This window comes from Stegostoma tigrinum, chromosome 1 (assembly GCF_030684315.1).
Source record: "Stegostoma tigrinum isolate sSteTig4 chromosome 1, sSteTig4.hap1, whole genome shotgun sequence".
NCBI lineage: Eukaryota > Metazoa > Chordata > Chondrichthyes > Orectolobiformes > Stegostomatidae > Stegostoma > Stegostoma tigrinum.
This window is the reverse complement of record NC_081354.1, coordinates 181,300,285-181,324,665: the sequence shown is the minus strand read 5'-3', so window position 1 is coordinate 181,324,665 and position 24,381 is coordinate 181,300,285. Positions and strand designations below refer to the sequence as shown.

At 43.4% G+C, this 24,381-nt stretch overlaps 1 protein-coding gene across 5 annotated transcripts in view; it reads right to left on the bottom strand.

Annotated features, from left to right (window-relative positions):
* The window catches only part of LOC125455782 (transcription factor COE3-like), a 461,569-nt gene that overhangs the window by 407,896 nt on the left and 29,292 nt on the right, over window positions 1-24,381 (bottom strand). For all 5 annotated transcript variants that reach the window (XM_048538221.2, XM_048538241.2, XM_048538249.2 and 2 more), the window contains exon 5: window positions 21,898-21,971. In XM_048538221.2, coding sequence (XP_048394178.1) covers window positions 21,898-21,971 — 74 coding nt within the window. The remainder of the gene's footprint in view (window positions 1-21,897; window positions 21,972-24,381) is intronic.

Here is a 24,381-nt window from a genome sequence, read left to right as displayed (position 1 = left end):
GTGGGAGGTGGTGTATTCTAGGTAGCTGTGGGAGTCGGTGGGCTTGAAATTGACATCAGTTACAAGCTGGTTGCCTGAGATGGAGACTGAGAGGTCCAGGAAGGTGAGGGATGTGCTGGAGATGGCCCAGGTGAACTGAAGGTTGGGGTGGAAGGTGTTGGTGAAGTGGATGAACTGTTCGAGCTCCTCTGGGGAGCAAGAGGCGGCGCCGATACAGTCATCAATGTAATGGAGGAAGAGGTGGGGTTTGGGGCCTGTGTAGGTGCAGAAGAGGGACTGTTCCACGTAACCTACAAAGAGGCAGGCATAGCTGGGGCCCATGCGGGTGCCCATGGCCACCCTCTTTGTCTGTAGGAAGTGGGAGGAATCGAAAGAGAAGTTGTTGAGGGTGAGGACGAGTTCGGCTAGGCGGATGAGGGTGTCGGTGGAGGGGGACTGGTCGGGCCTGCAGGACAGGAAGAAGCGGAGGGCCTTACCTCCACCACCACCCCCTGTCTTCTACTTTTGAGCCAGTTCTGTATGCAAGTAGCTAATTCTCCCTCCATTCCATGTGACCTAACCTTGCTAACCAGTGTGCCATGATGAACCTTGTCTAATGCCTTACTGAAGTCCATACAGATCACATCCATCACTCTGCCCTCATCAATCCTATTTGTTACTTCTTCAAAAAAGCTCTATCAATTTCCCACACACAAAACCATGTTGACTATTTTTAATTAGTCCTTGCCTTTCCAAATACATGGTCACTGAGTATGAGGGAGCTGGATTTACTTCAATGGAGAGATATTCATTAACACAAGGAACTGGGCAGAGGGATTACTGAGTGATAGTGTGAGGGAAATGGCTTAATATTAATAGTGATAGAGACAGTAACACAGGGCACAACAGAGAAGTTAGTGAGTGATGTGTGAGGATGATAAATTAACATCAGTAGCAATACAGCCAAAAACAAAGGGGGAGAGAGGTTAGTATGTGATGGTGTGAAGGAGCTGGGTTAATGTCAGTAGAGATACAGTTAGTAAAAGAGGGTGCTAGGGGAGACAGGTTACCAAGTAACAGTACATGAGAGCTGTAAGATAGCATCAAATCTTTATCACAGATCACTCAGCATGAATCTAGCCTCAGTGACTCCAGTAAAATATTGATGCAGCTGATATTGGATTCAATCAGGCCTAAAGTTCAGGAACCAATGGTGTAAGGCACCAAATGAATCCTGTCCAAAAACAGCCCTCCACAATTCCTGTATTTCTGTTAGATTTTATGACACCTGGCAAGCAGCAAGAAATCAAGAGATTCTTTGAGACCAATTAGTAATTGGGGCACAGCAGGCTGTGTGTGTGCACAAACAGCTTGTATTAGTGTGATAAATAAACAGAATGTTAATGAAGTACGAGGTCTTGAGGAAGATCAAGGTGTCAAACCAAAACTGACAACATTGAGTCCTCACACGTTCCCTTGCATAAGGAGATGAAAACCATGACAACAGCACAAATTAACGGCTTGACCTGAAAATTCAGAGCTCTCCCTGAAGTGATTGCAATGAGGTCAGCAGGTGGATTTCATAGAATATGAGTCCCTTGCCTGGGACTGTTACCCTGGTCCAATCAGGGAATGCTGGCTTACAGATCTGAACAGGAGCGTCAGATGTCCCGTTCACTCTGAGAGTTGGCACTGAGGGAGCTGGGCCTGTGTCAAAGGCTCTCCATGTGTAAATAAAGTGTGATGGGATACCAACCTCTGTCAAGTTTTTTTTTATTCCCACCCTTCATGCCTTTCAGCTTCATTTTCCTTGTAAATTCTAAAGACATGTATTCACAATTGCATAGTGCCTTAACACAATAGGCAGGGAATTCTAGATCTTGGGACCTAGGTGACAACAGCAAGGTCATCACTGGAGGAACAATGATAATCAGGATGGTTGTCCTACAGGAATGTCAGAAGGTTAGAGATGGTAATGGGGGTGAAAAAAAAGGTCAAGTCATTTGTTTTTGATTTATTCATGAAATGTGGGCCAACATTTATTGCCCACAGAATGGTTAAGAGTCAACCATATTGCTATGGATCTGGAGTCACATATAGGTCAAACTAGGTAAAGATGGCATTTTTCCCTTGTTACAAGTTAGTAGTGGAACAAGTAAGTCATTATAACAATCAACAGTGTCCATTAGATAGATACATTAATGGCAAATCTTTACTGAACTCAAATTTAACGATTGCCTGTAGTGGGATTTGAACACACATCACCAAAATATCAACTCAAATCTGGTTGGATAGTACTGATAACATGACCACTACAGCACTGCCTCCCTTGTTCAGCACCATGAAAGCAAGAACGTGAATTTGAAAAGCAATGCACTGCTGGACTACAAGGCTAGTGTACAAAGTGAGCATAGGTGTTACAGATGATCAGGACTCAGTACAAAGTTGGGTATAGGTAGCAGAAATTTTGGATGAGTTGAAGTTTACAAACCACGATGCCACTGTTAAATTACTTGCGTACTGATATTGGGTTCTCAAGCAGAGGCCTTTGTCCAATTAACAGCATTATTGAGACTGCACCTGGAGTATTGTGTATCATTTTGGTCCCCTTACCTTAGGAATGACACACAAGTACAATAGAGGCAGTGCTGTGGAAGTTAGAGTCATAGAGGTGTACAGCACAGAATCAGACCCTTTGATCCAACTTGCCCATGTCGACCAGATATCTTAAATTAATCTAGCCCCATTTGCCAGCATTTGGTCCATATCCCTCTAAAATCCTCCTATTCATATACCCATCCAGATGCTTTTTAAATGTTGCAATTGTACCGGCCTTCACTACTTCCTCTGGCAGCTCATTCCATACATGTACCACCCTCTGCATGAAAAAGTTGCCCCCTTAATTCCCTTTTAAATCTTTTCCCTGTTATCTTAAATCAATTCCTTCTAGTTTTGGACTCCTCTACCCTGGGGAAAAGACCTTAGCTATTCACCCTATCCATGCTCCTCATGATTTTATAAACCTCTATAAGGTCACTCCACAGTTTCCAGTACTCCAGGGAAGATACTTCATGCCTGTTCAGCCTTTCCCTTTGGCTCAAACTCTCCAATCCTGGCAACATCGTTGTAAATGTTTTCTGAGCCTTTGCAATCTGCAATTCAAGGATGATCCTGTGAAGACTACGTAAGGAACTTGGTCATTAATTTCTGGAGTTCAGTAAAATGAGAGATGATCCTACTAAAACTTAGTAAACTCTTCAAGTGCTCAATGGGGTGATGATAGAAAGGAAGGGGGTTTATTACTAGGGAACACAGTCATAGAATAGGGGACAACCCAATTCAAATGGAGATGAGAAGGAATTTCTTCACACAAAGGAACATGAATATTGGGAAAATGCTAGTCAAAAATGGATGTGGGAGTTTGTTCAGTGAGTAAGTTCAACACAAAACTGCATATTTCTAGATGTTAAAAGATATCAAGGATTATGGTAATAGTGTAGGAAGATGGAATTGAGATAGATGATCAACCATGATCCCAAATGATGGAACTAAAATAGAAAGAAACTGCTGGAAAAACTCAGGAGGTCTGACAGCTTCTGCTGAGCAAAAGCAAAATTAAAGTTTTGGGTCCAGCGGCCTTTTTTCAGAACTGATGCCCAGGAAAAAGCTAATGCAGAAGATGAGATGGGGGTGGAGTAAATGATTAGTGGAGAAAGAGACAGAAAAACAGTTGGACCGAAAAAGGACTGGGTAAAGATCAGCCTGGGGTGATGAATAGCTGCTAATGGGATCTACATTTGTCGCTGACCACTGGGTTGTGTGTGGTAGCAGACCATGTGGTAACAAAGCCTGGTGCATAGAGGGGTTGGGGTTGGGCTAACGACATGAGAGAAGGTGCTCCAGCCCTAAAATTGTTGAGCTTGATATTGAATCCAGAAAGCTGCAGAGTTCCCAAGCAGAAATTGAGGTGCTCTTTTTCCAGCTTGAGATAAACTTTCCTGGAGCACTGCAGCAAACCTGAGACAGAGATGTTTGCCAGGGAACAGGGTGGTGTGTTGAAAACGATGAAATGTTGAAACAATCATAAATGATAGACTAGCTGAAGGGGCTAATTCCTGCTGCTATGTTTCCATGGTTTCTATGTTTTCTAAATATTCAAATTAAAGGTCACAGCCCTAAAGTGTTAGCTCGGTTTCTCCACAATTGCTGCCAGATCTGTTGAATATTGCCAGTATTTTCTGTTTGTATTGAAGTTGTTTTGACGCCTCTGACAGATGGGAAAGCTTGTTGGTCATACCAGTTTGTTGTCCTCCCCAACTGTGGGTAATGATACAATTATTTTCAAGTTTATATTTATCCCTGTGTCAGAGTATCCTCTGATCTCACAGCAGTAGATATTAATACATAACTTTGCATAGAGATGGACTGAAGCTGTTGATTTCACATTGAGAAATAACATTAATAGAAACATTTCCATCCCATAATTTCATTTGCCATAACTCATACCCTGGTAACTCTTATTCTACGTATAAACCATTCAAAAACCCTCAAGTTGCTTTTAACCAATCATTCATCCTCTGATATCCATTGTTCCACATCGTAACTGTCCAAATCTCTTGATTATGTACAAGCCTGTAATTCACTGTCTGATATTCATTGCTGCTAAAAAAAGTCAGGCAGTTAACTGTCATCCATCATTAACTGGTGCATTCTCCATGGCAATGCTTCTACCGATCAGTGTCCACTTGCCAAGCAATCAGCACTCTCCAATTATATAGTATAAATGTCTGTTTCTCCCTTGAATTGGCATTCTTGCAAATCATCCTCAAGAGTGAAAGTTAAAAAGCATGAACAAAATTTGACTTGTTTCAGCAATGTTCAAGTTCTGTATTACCAACGATTATACCCAGTATTCTATAAAGATAAACCAGCCCACCCCCTTGATTAGATTATACTGCAATTCATTCCTGGTATCCATTTTTTTATACAGTAAACTATCCTAAGCCTTTGATTAGATTCCGGCCGATAACTTATATCTATAATTCTGTACATAAACTATCTGAAACCCTAGATTAAATTCTAGCCTGCAAATCACTCCCATGTATCCTTTATTCCATATATAAATGACCTGAACTGCTTAATTAGATTCCAGCCCACTGTTGGGTAATATTCTTGATATAAATCATTGACTTGTCCACACAGTTAACCTTGTTTCTGAGTACACACAGCTCTTGCCAGGTTATCATTTGATGGAGTTAATTTTATGACACTGGTTGTGTTTAAGATGCACCTTTGTTGTGCTTTGATTCAGAAACCCAATTAGTGCCAGTAGTGAAGAGAGTGTGATACAAAGGGTGTAATCCCTGTGGGAATATGCTATTTTTACTGTGTACCTGTCTAAATCTTTTGGGAATGTGATGCAGATGATTCGCACATCCCAGAATAAGATGTGTGATGCACAGAAAAAGTGTGGACCCACTGTTCCACTGTAGATTATACAAAGGCAACAGACTGTCTCTTCAATTCACCTGGGGTAATATTTCAGGTCTGGTGACCCTTCGTCAAAACTGGGGAACAATTCTGAGGAAGAGTCACTGGACCCAAAATGTTCACTCTGATTCTTTTTCTTCACAGGTGCTGCCAGACCTGCTGAGTTTCTCCAGCAACTTCTGTTTTTGTTCCTGATTTACAGCATCTGCAGCTTTTGTCATTTTTTTTTCCTTCAGTTTGCCTGTTTTCCTTTTCTTCGATAAAACACAAATGCAATTTACCCTTTTTCTGTTGTTTCTCCTTTCTCCATCTGCATTCTTTTGCAATTTCTCATCCTGATATCGGTGTGCTGACATTAAAACCATGACTCTGTTGGCAACATTCCTGCCCTGGATTCACAAGGTCACCGGGTCATGGTTTTCATGCTACGTTCTGTAATCTTGAGTATGAAATCTAGAGAGACACTCTCCTTGCAGCGCTGAAGTGCTTTCCTTTCAGAAGAGTTGTAGCCCTGTCTGCCCTCTCATCAGCATGTTAAATATACCATACTATGTTGGAAAGGAGCAGTGGAATCCTGGTCATGGATTCACAGTCATACAGCATGGAAACAGACCTTTCAGTGCAACTCATCCATGCTGACCAGATATCCTAAATTAATCTAGTCCCATTTGCCAGCATTTGTCCTATATCCCTCTAAGCCCTTTCTGTTCACATACTCATCCAGATGCCTTTTAAATGTTGTGATTGTACCAGCCTCCACCACTTCCTCATTTCATACACACACTGCCCTCTGCGTGAAAAAGTTGCCCTTCTGGTCCCTTTAAAACCTTGCCCTCTCACTTTAAACCTATGCCTTCTAGCTTTGGACTTCCCTACCTGGGAGAAAGACCTTGTTTGTTGCCCTATTTATGCCCCTCACAATTTTATAAACTTCTATAAGGTCACCCCTTAGCTTCTGAAGCTCCAGGGAAGATGCCCCCAGCCTATTCAGCCTCTCCCTACAGCTCAAACCCTCTAACATTCTTGTAAATCTTTTCTGAAATCTTTCAAGTTACACAGCAGCTTTCCAAGGGTAGAGAGACTAGAATTTAATGCAGTATTCCAAAACTGGCCTAACCAATGTCCTGTACAGCTGCAACATGACCTACCAATTCCTATACTCAATGCACTGACCAATAAAGGCAAGTGTACCCTGTCGACCCGTGACTCTGCTTTCAAGGAAAAAACGAACCTGCGCTCCAAAGTCTCTTTGTTCAGCAACACACTTCAGGACCTTACCATTACCTGCCCAACCAAAATATAGTACCTCACATTTATCCAGATTAATCTCCACCTGCCACTCCTCAGCCCATCGGCCATCTGATTAAGATCCCATGGTACTCGAGGGTAATCTTCTTTGCTGTCCCCTAACCAGAATCAATGTACACCTTTAACTGATATCACTAAAAATATGGAGAATCTAGCCATTATCATATTCCTGCTTGTGGGAGCTTGCTGTCCATAAATTGACAGCTTGCTTTTCCACATTACCCCAATGATCATGCTTCTAAGGTATGACACTGCCTGCAAACAAAGCACAATGGGGATCACAAAGTAGTAAAAATGTGCTGGCTGCCTAATTTTAACAGAATTCATTACAGTGTGGAAGCAGGTCATTCAGCTCATCAAGTCCACACTGACCTTCTGAAGGGAATCCCACCCAGACACACTTCTAAGCTGTAACCATACATTTTCCATGGCTAATCCACCTAACCTGCACACACCCTAAACTCTATGGGCAATTTAGCATGGCCAATCCACCTACCTTGCACATCTTTGGACTGTGGGAGGAAACCAGAGCACCCAGAGAAAACCCACACAGACATGTGGAGAATGTGCAACCTCCGCACAGACAGTCGCCCGAGGGTGGAATCAAACCCAGGTCCTTGGTGCTATGAGGCAGCAGTGCTAACCACTGAGCCACCATTATTTCAAGTCATGCGGTGTCTGATTCAACATGGATGACTCCATTGAAAAGACTTCTCAAGGTGAGGTAGTGGCCTGACGGTATTATTGCTAGACTATTACCCTCCCAAAGACCCAGATAATATCCCTCCAAATATCGCATTAACAAACACCTGGTATTATGAGTCCAATGAAGATCAGAAAACCATTGTTAGAAAAGACTGTCTGGTTCACTAATACCATTTATAGGGAATGAAATCAGCTGTCCGTATCTGGTCTTGTCTACATGTGACTCCAGGCTTCCAGAAAAGTGGTTGACTCTTAACTGCCCTCTGGGCAAATATGGATGGGGAACAAATGCTGGCCTAACCAGTCATGCCCTCATCCCGTGAATGAACAAAACAAAATTCACTGCGTATAATTTAGGATCTGTTTTTCATTTTGTTCGAGGGATTTGGTTGTTGCTGGAAAAGCCAGAAATCCATTCCTAATCCTTGGCAAGTTGTGGTAAACTGATTTCTTGAACCATTCTGGTGGTATAGGTACACACAGTGCAGTTAGGGATTTCCAGGAGTTTGAACTGAGAAACAGAATAGTTTTTGGTTTGGCAAAAATCCTGCAGATGCTGGCACTCCCCTAGAATTGTTGCCCTTGTTCTTCCAGGTATAGAGGTTGAGGAAATGAAAGCTGCTGCTGAAGGAGGCTTCGCAAATTGCTGGAGGTCATCTTGCAAACTGCACTGGTTCATGCCACTGTTCACTGATGCTGGATGGAAAATTGAAGATATTGAATGGGGTTCCAATCAAGCAGATGCTTTGTCCTGGATGGTGTTGAGTTTCTTGAGTGTTATTGGGGCTGTACTCATCCAGGCACGTGTTCCATCACACTCCTAGCTTGCTCCTCGTGCGTAATGATGAACAGTCTTTGGGGAGTCAGGAGGTGAGTTACTCACTGCAGGATTCCTAGCCTCTGACCTGTTCTTATAGCCCCAGTATTTATATGGCAAGTTCAGTTCAGTTTCTAGTCAATGTTAAGCCCCAGGATGTGAGATATTCAGAGATGTTGATGTTATAGAATGTCAAAAGGTAATGGTTAGAATTCTCTGTAACTTGCCTGTCATTTGTTTGGCATTTGTCAGCACATGCTGTCCAGTTCATGCTGCATTTGGATACAGGCTGCTTCAGTGTCTGAGGAATCACAAATGCTGTTGAAAATTGTGCAGTTATCAACGAATATCCCTACTTCTGATGTTATAACGAAGGGAATGTTGTTGATGAAGTGTTTGAAGAGGTTTGGCCGAAGACATTACCCTGAGGAGCTCCTGCAGTGATATCCTGGAGCTGAGATGACTGATTTCTTACATTTGTGACCATCTTTCTTTGTGCTAGGTATGGCTCCAATCATTCATTCTAATACCTTTTTCCCACTGATTCCCTAACTCTCCAGTCATGCTAGAGCCCTTTGATGTCACACTCAGAAAATGTTGCCCTGGTGAATAAAATTGGTTGAGGACTGGCATTTTTGATGATGGAGACTTCCAGAAGATGTCTCAGGGTGAACTATGCATTTGGGACTCCTGTGTGAAGATTGCTGTAAATATTTATGCCTTAGCTCTCGCAATAATGTGCTGGGCTCTTCCATCATTGAGGATGGGGATATTTGCATCGCCTCCCATCCTTACTGCCTCCTCTTCCTACAGTGAACTGTTTTATTGTCTACCATCATTCACAACTGGAAGTGGCAGAGATGCAGGAGTTTCATGTGAGCTGTAGTTGTGGGATTACTTAGCTCTGTCTACGGCAATAGTTCTTCGGTAACCCAGCATGCATGTAATCCTCTGTTGTGGCTCTTAAGCCACTTGGCATCTCAGTGCTCGATATGCCTGGTGCTGCTCCTGGCATGACCTCCTGCACTCTCTATTGAGCCAGGCTTGATCGCCTGGGCCCATGTTATTTGTAGTGTGGGGATATGCCAGGCCATAAGGTTGCAGAAGCAAAAACAAAGTTGCTGGAAAAGCTCAGCAAGTCTGGCAGCATCTGTGGAGGAGGAAACAGAGTTAACGTTTTGGGTCCAGTGACCCTTCCTCAGAACTGATGGTGGCTGGGAAAACATCAGTTTATATGGGGTGGGTGGGGTAGGGAGTAAACGATAGGATAGAGACCAAAGAGAGAGAAAGACAGTTGGACAGACAAAGGAGTTGCTAACGATCAGGCTGGGAGGGTGAATAGTTGTTAATGGGAGCTGTTAGTGACTAACACAGGGGGTGTGTAATGGCAGGCTATGTGGTAACAAGGCCTGGTGTGTGGGTTGGAGGCTGGGACATGGGAGAGTTGGCCCTAAAATTATTGAACTCAATATTGAGTCCAGAGGGCTGTAGGGGGTCCCCAGATGGAAAATGAGGTGTTGTTCCTCCAGCTTGCAGTGGGCTTCACTAGAACACTGCAGCAAGCCGGAGGTAAAGATGTTGGCCAGAGGGCAATGTGGTGCATTGAAGGGGCAGGGAACAGGTAGTTCAGGGTCTTTTTTGTGGGCAGAACCTAGATGTTCAGCGAAGCAGTCGCCGAGTCTATGCTTCATTTCCCCAATGTAGAGGAGACCACACTGTGAGCGGCAAATGCAGTAGACTAGATTCTTGGAAGTACAGGTGAAGTGTTGCTTCACCTGGAAGGTATGTTTGGGCCCTTGGATACTGGGGAGGGAGGAGGTAAACAGGCAGGTGCTGCACCTTCGCTGGTTACAGGGGAAGGTACCATAGGGCTGTGGGGAAGTGTTGGGGCTGAGGGAATTATGGACCAGGGTGTCCCAGAGGGAACAGTCCCTGCGGAAAGTGGACAAGGGAGGGCATAAGGGAGGGCAGACATAAGGTTGCAGATTTTGCTGAACTGTACTTCCATTGCTGCTGATGGCCCACAGCATGTCATTGGTTTTATTACTCGATCTGTTTGAAGCCTATCCTATTTAGCGTGGCGATAGTGCGATATAGGATGATGGAGAAAGTCCTCAGTCTGAGTATGGGGTTATTTCTGCCAACATTGCAGGAATAGATACGTCCACAGTAGGGTGTGAGATTAAAATCACATTAGTTTTTCACTTTTATTAATTTTCTCATTCACTGTTATTGGCATAATCAGGTGGATATATTCTTCAGGATTCCACCAGCAGTCATGCTACTGAGCTACTCGTGGTATACTCGTGAAATACCCCCATCTGGCTGACATTTATAAGCTTTGTTACCCTCAGTAGTTCTTCCAAGTGACATTGAACATGGATTAGCACAGATTCATAACAGAGGGGGTGGAGGGAGTTAATCAACAGGAGGTTTCCTTGCATGTTTTTGACCTGATGCCATGAAACTTTGCTACAGGCGCTATTTCCTGTTAATTGTACACCATTGTGTTGGGATCGGACCTAGCCAGGAATACTGGTGGAACCTGGAATACCTTTCGAGTATGACAGTGTCAAGCTGGCTTGAATAGTCTGAAGAACAGCCCTCCAAATTTTGGCACCGATGTGAGGTGGGCTTTTCATAATCGACTGGATAGGGTGTACCTTCGCTCTTTCTGAATGCAAGGCAAATGCCATGTCGCCCAATTTTACTCTTATTTGACTTTTCTATTGGGTCTTGATAAAACCGAGTGAGTGGTGTTCAGAGGGCAGTTCAGTGTCAACCATATCACTGGGGGTTTAAAGTCACCACTTTGGCCAGGCAGGATAAGTCCAGGAGACTAGCCTCCCTGAACGAAATGATTATCATTTCATAGCTCGCATTTTTTTAAAATTCCAGATTAACAAATAATTGAATTCAAATGTACTCAACTGCTGTGAGGAATCTGAACTCACATCTCAACAGCAGTAATCTGGATCTCTGGATTACTTACGCAGTAATGTTACCAGAACTCCAACAAAAGGTCACAAGCCTGATTCCTTACTCCAACTCTCCCTCTCCACAGATGTTATTTTGAGATTGACTGCAGCTGCAGCATTTTGCTTTTGTAAAGATGTCAGTCTGCTACAATTCCCAGTGGTTAATGTATACATGAGCCAACAATATGTTTGTCACTGCTATATGAAAAGTCATAACTATCAAGGCTATTGGGGTAAATGATGAAAATTGGAATTAGTGTACATGGGTCAGCACAGACTCAATGGGCCAGACATCTGAGATAACAAACTGTGGAGCTGGATGAACACAGCAGGCCAAGCAGCATCTTAGGAGCACAAAAGCTGACGTTTCGGGCCTAGACCACCCTTCATCAGAAAAGGCCAGACATCCTCTTCTGTGCAGTATGATTCCAGGAGTCTAAGTTATTTCAGATTAACATGGGATAACTCCAATACTCCCTTGCTCCATTTAATCAGTGTCGTTTGCCTCCGACAATAAGCTTCTGCAACTGGGGCAGACGACATCTCAAGCTAGAGTGATGTATTTACTATTTTTAACTGATCTCCCTATGTACTGATGTTAATTTACCTACTTACAGGAGCTGCCCGTTTGCTTGCTAGGTCCTACTGTCACTCTCTTATCTGTATCTCTTGTTTTTCTCACACTTACTGAAACTCTCCACTGATTTACCTGACAGATAGCCTGAATGCAAATCTACCTTTTTGTAACCCTGCTGTTTCTTGATTCAGAGCAATGTAGAAAATAGGAGCAGGAATAAGCCATTCAGCCCTTCAAGCCTTCTCTACAGAGAGATTCTCATCATCATCGCTCTGATTCTTTTGTCTCAATCCTGTCTCTTCCTGTGTGTTTAGGGCTGTGCCCTATGTTTCTCAGCACCAATAACACAGGATGACAACCAACTGATGAGCAGAAAAACTAATAAAGCATTAATTTAATTTCACTGTCATAAATAATCAGTGCAGCATCAGTGATTACCTTATATCTCAGTTCACAGATAATGGGATATGCTTTCTGATTGATCTCGGTCTGTTTTATGCTGAGGTGCATGGTCAGATAATAATATGCTCTGGGTGCAGAATAGCAAAAAAGGAACTCACTGAGCTGCATAAGGGAGAGCAAAGACATTATCTTCACCCTGAACCTCAAGTTCCACATCCTCAGCACTGATTTCTTTATTCTCTACAGCCATTGTGTTAGGGAGGGCCAGGCATTTCAAATTTAGTGAGATAACAAGGTGTAGAGCTGGATGAACACAGCAGGCCAAGCAGCATCATAGGGGCAGGAAGGCTGAAATTTTCGGAAGAAGGATCATGGCCCAAAACATCAGCTTCCCTGCTCCTCTGATGCTGCTTGGCTTGTTGTGCTCATTCAGCTCTACACCTTGTTATCTCAAATTCTCCAGCATCTGCAGTTCCTACTATCTTTCATACTTACTGTTGCTACTTTGCCTGAGAAGAGGTTTTGCCTTTGCTATCTTCTCAGTCAGAAAACTACATTTTCCCACCTCTATAACATGGGACTGCGCCACTCCTACCTTTATCATCCCTTAACTGGACTAACTTACAGCCTCATGGCCAAGGCCCCATCTCATATCCTCCATCGTCTACACCTCACCTAAAATACACCACGTCCCACTGTCTATCACCTCTCATTGGCTTTCAGCACAATCACACCTCAAATTTGATATTCTTATGTTCATATTCATGCCCATGCTCCCTTAATCTCTAACCTCCTTGTTTCCTACAACCATCATCCAACTCTGACCATCTATCCTTCAATCCCTCGGCCCTACCTTTGACAGCTCTGTCCTTAAATCTCCAAGTCATACACTTTGGGCTCTCCCTCAAAAGCAGACTACCTTCCCTTCCTCCTTTTTGAACCTGCTGAAAAGTTACTTTCTCTTCACAAAGTACAGGCCAAGAATGTCCCACGTTCAATGTTTGGTCTGTACTGAATGATGAGACATAGGGAGCATACATCAGTATCCAATGTTAAGTGTTCTCAGCTGGAGCGATAACTGCAGTAGTGGGGGCAAGTAATGACCCATAGGGTTTATCAGTCCTGTTAGGGCAGGAACAGTTTAATAGAGCGCCCCCTATCCCATGGTATTGACCCATAGAGATCCCCTCTCCCATGACTGACAGGTTCTGGCCCATAGAGATCCCCTGACCCATCACTGATGGATACTGACCCATAGAATTCCTTCTGACCCATTACTGACAGGCACTAACCCGTAGAGTTCCCCCTGACCAATAGGTGACAAGTACTGACCCATAAAGATCCTCCTGACCCACGCCTTACAGGTACTGACCTGTAGAGATCCCCCTAACCAAGGCTGTCATGTACTGAACCATAGAGATCCCCCTGACCAATGACTGACAAGTACTGAACCATGGAAATCCCCCTGACCAATGACTGACAAGAACTGAACCATGGCGATCCCTCTGGCCAATGGCTGAGAAGTACTGACACATAGAGATTCCCCTGACCAATAACTGACACATACTGACCCATAGAGTTCTCCCTGATCAATGAGTGACAAGTACTGAACCATAGAGTTCCCCCTGACCAATATCTGACAAGTACTGACCAGTAGAGATCCCCCTGACCAATGACTGACAAGTACTGACCCGTAGAGAGCCCCTGTCCCATCACTGACAAGTACCAAACCAGAGAAATCCCCCGACCCATGACTGACAGGTACTGACCCATACAGTTCCCCTGACCCATCACAGACCTATGGAGCTCTTGACATTCCATTCAGGCTGACCCAGATGATCCTCATACGATCATTCCATGTGAATTTTCGAGCTTGAGTTGACTAGAGGCTGTAATTTCTATTTTAATCACATCAACAGTGATGTGACTATAATGAAGACAATAGTGGTGACAAGTTGAGCATCCTTTCAATGTTGCTGATTGATGACTGAGGCAATTGTGATCTTATGGCTGAACAATAATTCTGCCTTGTAATTCATATGAGAGTTTAATAAGGGAGTTATTTAATCTTCCTAAAGGAGAACCGTAAAGTTTTAAGAGGCACAAACTGATTACAAAACTTCAAAGTATACTTAGGTGGCCTTAGTGACAGCATATTAACATCAATTTCTTTTTTTTGCTCCTCTAAGTGGGCAGTAAATGGACAAATCTAGTCTATGCTGAATTTTCTGGACTTAATGAATTGGGACCTCCCTCCGCTATTACAATTTCCGAAGGGCGTAATGTGTGAAAGAAGAAAGGAAGACTAGAATTTATATAGCACCTTTCTTGACCTCAGAATGTCCTAAAGTGCTGCCCAATCTACCTAGTGTTTTTTTTGTTGTAGTCACTGTTGTAATAACAACAATATGCGTTTATATAGCACCTTCGCCAGTAAAATGACCCAAGACAATTCACCTGAATGAAACTACATAAGACATCAAATCACACAAGGAGATGCTCTGGCTAATCAATAAAGCAGCGTTTAAGGAATTGTTTCAGAGATAATGGGAACTGCAGATGCTGGAGAATCTGAAATAGCAAGGTGTAGAGCTGGATGAACACGGCAGGCCTATGGTGCTGCTTGGCCTGCTGTGCTCATCCAGCTCTACACCTTGCTATCTTAGTGTTTAAGGAGTGTCTGAAAAGAAAAGATGGTTGATAGGCCTTAGGAGAATTTCCAAAAAGTAGGCCCTCAGTGGCTGAACAAAGAATCGTCAGTAGGGTAGAGTTCAAAATCAAGAGTGTGCAGGAGTTCAGAATTAGAAGAGTACAGGTATCTAGGGGAATAATGGAATTGGAGGGGATTACAGAAATTGAGAGAGGAAAAGCCATAGAGTCATGTGAAAAGGCTGAAAACTTCAAAATTAAATGACTGGCCAACTAGTAGCCAATGTAGATCACTGAACACAGGAGAGTTAGGTTCAGGGAATTTGCTGGGAGTTAGGGTAGGAGCTTCACAAACTAGGGTGCATTATATCTATGCTGTAATGTAAGTAAGCTCAGAAATCCACCCGTTATTCAGAATCACCCTGCTGTAAGATGCAAGTTCCTGAGCTAGACTGGATGGGGCATTTGTTGCGTGGACAGACCACCAATTGTCCCAATCTAGACACACACATAAAAAATGTAAGAGTTGTCATATCCTGAACGTTACCAGACCGACAGCACCTCCAGGACATTCATGGCCTTATGATATGGCAGCCATTTTTCTATCTATTGTGGAGCGTTGGGGTTTAACATTTAGTCAATGTCACTATTCACAAAGTTGCTATTACACATCACAACCTACAGGTACTAACAGATTCTGATTCAATTTAGGATTGATCACCAAGGGGATGACAGCACTAACCATGGACTTATTCAAAGCTAAATTCGGGGAGGACAGTATGAAATTAAACAAAAAGGAGAGAACCACCAGGCCATACCAGGGCATATGGTCATGTCTGATCTTTCCCAGTCAATATATATATTTATGATACACAGACAGCATACAGCAGTACTGAATCTACATAACACACACACACACACAAACTCCCTCTCTCTCACACACACACACACACACACACACAGATAGACACGCACACATACATATATACACATATACATGCATACATACACAGACACACATACATACACACACACAGACACACACACACACACACACACACACACACACGTATACACACGCGCACACACACATAGACTCTCTCTCACACACACACACACATACTCACACTCTCACACTCTCTCACTCACACAGACACTGACTCACAAACACACTCACAAGCTCCCATTATCTCTGACTACAAACACACACACTCTCACACACACACAAACACACGTTCTCACTCATACACTCTCTCACACACACACACACACACACACACACACACACAGTCTCTCTCTCACACAAACAAACAGCCCATCTGCAAGTGCAGACGATATCAAATCAGTTCAGTTAAAACAATCTATCAATTATGATGCAAATTATACCCACACTCCAGTAATGTATTCAGCAAATGATTAAACATCTTGACTATGATCTGACTGGTGCATATTTAATCAGAAAACGTAACAAGACTCAGGGCATGCTGGTGCTCTGTTAAGAGGTGAGGGGTTTGCCGTGGTTTGGGTTGGTCTGGGTTGAGGGTGGGGGTTGCGAGGTGACGAAAGGGGGAGGGGAGACTGTTCACTTGACTCTGGTGTCACAAGCGAGGCAACCTGCTCGAAGGAATTTCCACTCGGATGACTTCCTTGGGCAACCGGTCTAGTTGCCAAGATCCGGGTCTTTATTAATTTCATTCCGTATGAGTCCTTTACTGAATTGCAGCATCGTTTTACAAGTCACGCTGACCTCATTCGCACACTGTGGCACAGATTGTCTCGAAACCTAAATATAGGTTTGCGCCTGAGCTGCAAAACAGGTCATCGCATTCCCCCAGATTTAAAAGAATATTACACTGCCGATCAGTCATGGTGGTGCCTGTAAGACTCTCACTTGTGGATTTGGGAAGGTCTACACTTTATCAAAAGGTAAACAAGATGCCACAGCTTAAGTGTCACTGTTTGCAAGATTAGTGCTTATTGGCACACAACATCTTCGGATGGCCACATATGCAGTGCCTTTAACAATATCAGGGATGTTCAAGTTCACAGTCCACAAAGTGTACTCACTGGTATATCTTTTCTAAAAAAAAAGCATAAATGTGCATAGCAAGATCCCAAAAGTGACACTCCATTAACAATCTGTTTAAATTATGTTTTTTTTTCCTTGGAGGATGATACATCCATCAACAAACATGGAGATAATTTTCCTGTTCTTGTTAAAACCGTGCCGTGGGATCTTCCATTTCCATCTGAGGATGGCAGTGCCTCGGTTAAATGACTCATCTGAGAGATGGTGCAGTTTCCCTTATTTGCTCTTGCAGCACGTCTCCAACAACCTCGACCAAAGACGAGTTGCTACAAAATATACAACGTTTTGTTCTCCCCATTGCTGATTTACTTTAGGCAGCAATAAAACAGACAGATGTATAACATCTGAAGGTAATGGGCATGCTTGGGATAGAAGTGGCTGAAGGACTCTTGCAATAGCATCCTTACCTCTGAATCAGGAGGCCTGGGTTCAGGTCCCACCTGTTCCAGAGATGTATCGTAACATCTCTGAATAGGTTGACGGAAAATATCCAGCACTGCCTGAATCCCCATACCCTCACTTTGCTCTGACCTGTTTACTTATCCCCACCTCTCTCCCGTGATCACTGACCTACAATAATTCCTGATCAAGCATTGATGCAAATTTAAAGTTCTTATCATTGTTTTTCAAATTCACACTATGCTCCCCAAACCCTTGTCACGGTCCCAGCTCTCTATGTCCCTGTAACCTCTTCAATCTGCAAACCCCTCTGAGGTCTCTACGTTCGTTCAAATCGGCCCTCATGCCCCTCCCCAATTTTCTTGCTCAAACCTAGCAGCTGTGTCTTCAGCTGCCCTAAAGCTCAGGAAATCTCTCCTAAATCTCTACTTCTCTCCATTTCTCTCCCTGTCTTTGATATGCTCTTTACCTCTTACCTCTTTGACTAAACCACCCATTCCAACATTCTCTTGTGAGGCTAGAGACTTGAGTTTGTCTTGATGAATCTTCTGTGAGGTGCTTTGGGTTGTTTCACAATGCTGGAAGGCACTACGTATAATTGCACGTTACTGCTGTTGCTATGTCTATGAATATGCAGCCTCTGTATAATACCAAAACATTAACTTCCACATTTTGTTTATAATCAGTACTTTATCCCTTTTGGACAGCAGAGTTGCTATTTCCAGGGAAGCAAGAGAGGAAATAGACGGGGCATTAACAGATATCTTTGCAGCATCCTTAGACACGGGTGAGGTCCCGGAGGACTGGAGACTTGATAATGTTGTCCCCCTGTTTAAGAAAGGTAGCAAGGATAATCCAGGTAATTATCGACCAGTGAGCCTGACGTCAGTGGTAGGGAAGCTGCTGGAGAAGATACTGAGGGATAGGAGCTATTCCCATTTGGAAGTAAATGGGCTTATCAGTGATCTACAACATGGTTTTGGGCAGGGAAGGTCATGTCTTACCAACTTGATAGAATTCTTTGAGGATGTGAAAAAGTTGATTGCTGAGGGAAAGGCTGTAGGTGTCATATACATGGACTTCAGTAAGGTGTTTGATAATGTTCCCCATGGCAGGCTGATGGAGAAAGTGAAGTCACATGGGGTCCAGGGTGTGCTAGCTAGATGGATAAAAAACTGGCTGGGCAACAGGAGACAGAGGGTAGTAGTAGAAGGGAGTTTCTCAAATTGGAGACCAGTGACTATTGGTGTTCCACAGGGACCTGTGCTGGGACCACTGTTGTTTGTGATATATGTAAATGATCTGAAGGAAGGTATAGGTGGTCTGATCAGCAAGTTTGCAGATGACACGAAGATTGGTGGAGTGGCAAAGAGTGAAGGGGCTATCTGAGATAGCAGCAGAATATAGATAGATTGGAGAGTTGGGCAGATAAATGGCGATGGAGTTCAATCCAGGAAAATGCAAAGTGATGAATTTTGGAAGATCAAATTCAAGAGTGAACTATACAGTAAATGGAAAAGTCCTAGGGAAAATTGATGTACAGAGAGATCTGGGTGTTCAGGCCCATTGTTCCCTGAAGGTGGCAACGCAGGTCAATAGAGTGGTCAAGAAGGCATATGGCATGCTTTCCTTCATCGGACGGGGTATTGAGTACAAGAGTTGGCAGGTCATGTTGCAGTTGTATAAGACTTTGGTTCGGCCACATTTAGAGTGCTGCGTACAGTTCTGGTCGCCACATTACCAAAAGGATATGGATGATTGCTTTGGAGAGGGTACAGAGGAGGTTCACCAAGATGTTGCCTGGTATGGAGAGCACTAGCTATGAAGAAAGATTGAGTAGATTAGGATTATTTTCAAATGAAAGACGGAGATTGACGGGGGACCTGATTGAGGTCTACAGAATCATGAGGGGTGTAGACAAGGTGGATAGCAAGAACCTTTTTCCAAGATTGGGGGACTCAATTACTGGGGGTCATGAGTTCAAAGTGAGAGGAGGAAAGTTTAAGGGAGATATGCGTGGGAGGTTCTTTACACAGAGCGTGGTGGATGCCTGGACGCGTTGCCAGCGGAGGTGGTGGGCGCAGACACGATAGAGTCTCTTATCTGGACAGGTACATGGATGAGCAGGGAGCAAAGGGATACAGACCCTTAGAAAATAGATGACAGATTTAGACAGAGGATCTGGATCGGCGCAGGCTTGGAGGGCCGAAGGGCCTGTTCCTGTGCTGTAATTTTCTTTGTTCTTTGTTCTTTATAAGATGCTGCCTACTTGGCTTTAATCCTATTTTCTCATCACAGATGCTGAGCTTTTCAAGCATTGTCTGATTCGGTATAAAAACTTGCTTTAGGTGCTGAGGATCTTAGTGAATTAAAGATTTGAGGTGAATTGACAGATCAAATTATAGCCAATTATCTAGTCATAGAAAGATAGAGGTCTACAGCATGGACACAGGCCCTTTGGCCCAACTTGTCTATGCTTGCCATTTTTCACAATTCAAGCTGGTCCCATCTGCCTCCGTTTGGTCAATATCCCTATACCTGTCCCAGTCCAAATGTTTTTTCAATGACAAAATTGTACTTGCTTTTTTGGGATGTGGATCTCACTGAAAGAGTTGGAGTTGGTGAGCCATCTCAATCTACTATAAAAAGAGATAACAGTGAGGAGCTGGATGAACACAGCAGGCCAAGCAGCATCAGAGGAGCAGGAAAGCTGATGTTTCAGGCCTAGACCCTTCTTCAGAAAAGTTGACTTACTAGGGCCATTTCCAAAATGCAGTCAAGAGACGACATTGCTGTGAGGTCACGTGTAGGCCAGACCAGGTGAGGAATGCAGATTTCCGTCCTAACGGACATTAATGAACCAAACCACAACTGGTAAGAATTCTCACAGACAATAGTACTTTCAGATTCTATTAATTGTACTTAATTTAATTCCACCAGCCTCCATGGTAAACTTTAACCTTCATCCTCCACGATCTGGGTCACTGATCCAGTGACATTGCTGCTGCACTAAAAACTTCCCATAATGGCACAGCTCATTAGTCTATTGGGGAAAAATTTGCTTTGCCACTGCAAAGTACTTGAAAAGATTAACCTCCAGTTACATGGGTTGAGTTTACAGAAAATACTGTAACTCTGCCTAAAATCATTGCAAACTAATGCTGGCTTTTAATGGGCTCGGAATCTTTTCCAAGTTTAGTCGAGTCTTAGCTTCTTCCAGGAAGCTTTGCTTGAAAGTCACATTCATGGAATTCCCTACAGCATGGAAGCAGGCCATTCAGCACAACCCAAACTCCTCCAAAGAGCATCCCAACCAGATCCCCAATCCTCCAACCATATCCCTGTAACCCTGCATTTACCATGGCCAGTTCATCTAGCTTGCACATCCATGAACACTATGGGCAATTTAACATGATGTAGCCTGCACACCTTTGGACTGTGGGAGAAAACCAAAGCAAACCCATGCAGAAACAGGGAGAATGTGCAAACTCCACACAGAGAGTAGCCCACGGGTGGAATCGAAACCAGGTCCTTGATGCTGTGAGGCAGCATTGTTAACCACTGAGCTACCATGTTGCCCATTTGGAGAAACCTACATTGGTTCATCTACCAACTCACAAACCATCAACAATTGTGTCATTCAAGAGGTGTCCTCCCCACCGAATATCAATGTTCGCTCTGCATATCATGACCTTTCACCCTGGAGACCACGGGTCCCAACCACCTTGTAAATCACAGTCAGTCCTATTCAATAAAAAAAAAACACAATGCAAGAAAGGTTTGACCCCACAAGCCTGCTCCACCAGCCAATATGATCAAAGCTGACTTGATTAGCCATCCTCGCAGAGAAGGAACTCCTCAACTCCATCATAAACTAAAGAATTGTAAAAATGGTCTCTGTCCCCTTATGATGCCAAGACACACAAAATTATTGGATAAGTGCTGGAAAATTTAATAAGACAGTCGTTTTTGACCAGCACAGACGCAATGGGCCAAAGGGCTATTTTCTGTGTTGTGGATCTCTATGATTCTGTGTTGAAACTGTTTCTCCTGGTTCTCAGGCTCCCCCAGGACAGCTGCCTATTGCTACTAGCCCAGAGGGGAGTTGCGAGTAAGCCATGTTACTGTGGGTCTGGAGTCATATGTAGGCCGGACCAGGTGAAGATGGCATATTTCCTTTCCTAGATGACATTAGTGAATAAGGTGGCATTTTCTGACAACCAATGATGGTTCATTGTCATATTTAGACTCTTAATCCCATTCCTCACCATTTCCCCCTTAGGAAATGCACCAATTAGCCACTTCAGGTCCCACTGTCATCTTTCGTTGGGTTATAGAACATAGAAAAGTACAGCACAGTACAGGCCCTTCAGCCCACGATGTTGTGTTGTTAACCTTCTACAAATCTTATAGCTCCAAGATAACAGGCATGAAGGCATTCACCCAGCTTCCTTTTGTGACTCCCTAATGGTTGCTAGAGAACAAGAATACTTCCTTCACGTACCTGCACATGATTTCATGAGTGAGGAGCACCCGACACATCTCTGGATTCTTATCCTGCCCTTCGTATATGATTGCCTGCAGTATGAGAGAAAAACAATAATTAGAACAACCTTAGCCTGTTTGTAAGCTAGAAGGCTCTCACGCAGTACAGAGGGAATGTTGCACAGTCAGAGGTGCCTTCTTTCAGGGAAGACATTGAACCTGAGGCCCATTTGCCCTCCTCAGTGGACAAGGTATCCTAAAATATTACTTTGAAGACAGGAGGGAAGGTGTCTCTCTGAACCCCTATTCGCAGAATCCTGCCCAAAATGGATCCTTCAATCAACATCAGAAAAATAAGCAGATTATCTGGTCGTTATCACATGGTCTAACGTAGAAGCTTGCTGAGTGCAAATTGGCTGCCATGGTTTAGATTAGATTATCTACAGTGTGGAAACAGGCCCTTCGGCCCAACAAGTCCACACTGCCTCTTGACGAATCCCACCCAGTCTCATCCCCCTATAACCCACACACCCATGAAAACTACAGGCAATTTAGCATGGCCGATCCACTTAGCCTGCACATCTTTGGACTGTGGGAGGAAACCGGAGCACCTGGAGGAGACCCACGCTGACACGGGGAGAATATGCAAACTCCACACAGACAGTCGCCCAAGGCTGGAATTGAACCTGGATCCCTGGTGCTGTGAGGCTGCAGTGCTAACCACTGAGCCACCGTGGTTCCTATATTACAATTGTGACTGTACTTCAAACATTTTCAAGTAACTGTAACGTGCTTTCAGACACCCTGGGATCAATTCAGACACAATCTAATTACAAGCTCTTTCTTGATAGGTTGTGTATCTGTAATGTTGAACTGAGCCATACTGTTGGAAAAGATTCCTCGAGCTCAGCAGAGCTGGGGAAGTGTGGCCTAATGGTATTATTATTGCAGGGCTGTTAATCCAGAGACTCAGGTAATGGTCTGAGGGTCTAGGTTCAAATCCTGCCACATCAGAAGGTGGAATTTGAATTCAATAATAATAATAATCTGGAGAATAATAATATTTTTTTTTCTGAAGAAGCACCTAGGTCCAAAATGTCAGCCTTCTTGCTCCTCTGATGCTGCTTGGCCTGCTGTATTCATCCAACTCTACACCTTGTTATCTCAGATTCTCCAGCATCTGCAGTCCCTATTATCTCTGAAATAATAATCTGGAATCAAGAATCTAATGATAACTCATTGCCAATTGTCTGTATCAATAAGGTCCTTGAGGGACGAAAACCGCCATTGTCACATGGTCTGGACTACATGTGACTCCAGGCCTATAACAATGTGGTTGGCTCTTAAACACCCTCTCGGCAATTAGGGATGGGCAATAAAGCCAGAGATGGTCACATCCAGTGAATGAATAATAAAGATAAAGCAAGGTGATCTTACCCAGAGTGAATATCAGTGTGAGTCCATTCAGAGTCACTGGGCTGGGATTGAGGAAGATCAGCTGGGTCCCTAAATCTAATGGCTGTGAGGAAGGATTTCTGGCTGATTCACTCCTATCCTGATCATAAGGCTATAGCTTAATGTAGTTTCTGCAGTTAAACCGCGTAAGTTCTTTAAAGCCACCTGGGGTAAGGCCCTCTCTAAGTCTCAGTACCGTCAGTGGGTCTGACTCGATGTGGATGCTTGCATTTTTCATTCACCACTGAGTCAGAAGTTGTGAAGAACATCTAAACTGCAGAGCCTCATGGTACAAGACTGACTCTGTCAGGTGCTCTTAGAAGTATTAAAACAGATGGATTGAAATGAAGGAATGAATTGGTGGAGTTAAGAGCAAATTGAAAACTATTAGGATTATACACATGCAATGACACTTGGCTTATGAAGAAATATGACTTCTTGCCTCCAGGACCTGGATCATTGAAAGCACACAGCGACTAAACAATATCTGTCACAGGATGGAGATTTTACATCTTATTGATCCTTTCTACACCACTTCACTCTCCATGTGATATTGATCCATCTATCGGTATTCCTATCATTCATTAATCTAAGCGTGTTCCTGCTTTTCAATCATTTATCAATGTGTTCCTATCTGTTTAACTATCTGTTCAGCTACCCTTCCATTTAGATATCTATTCACTGATTTGCATACCTATTTGCTTATTCCTTTAGTTCACAGTTTAACTCTCTGACCAGATATCTATCTATCTATTTGTCTATTTGCTTGTTCACTGTCTCAGTCTATATTTTGGCTTATCTCTTTATCCTTCTGTTTTCTACTGCATCATTCTATATTTGTCTATTTGTTTGTTCTAACTGTATCTATCCATGCATTTATTAGTCTATTTATATAGGTGTATTTATATCGCCATTCATCTGTCTATATCTATCAACCTCTCTAAATAGATCAATGTCTTTCTATCTAAATAAATCTAGCCCTAACCGCATACCTGTAAAACTATATTGAACTCTCTGTATTTCTTGCTCTTGACCAAACTATTCTTCT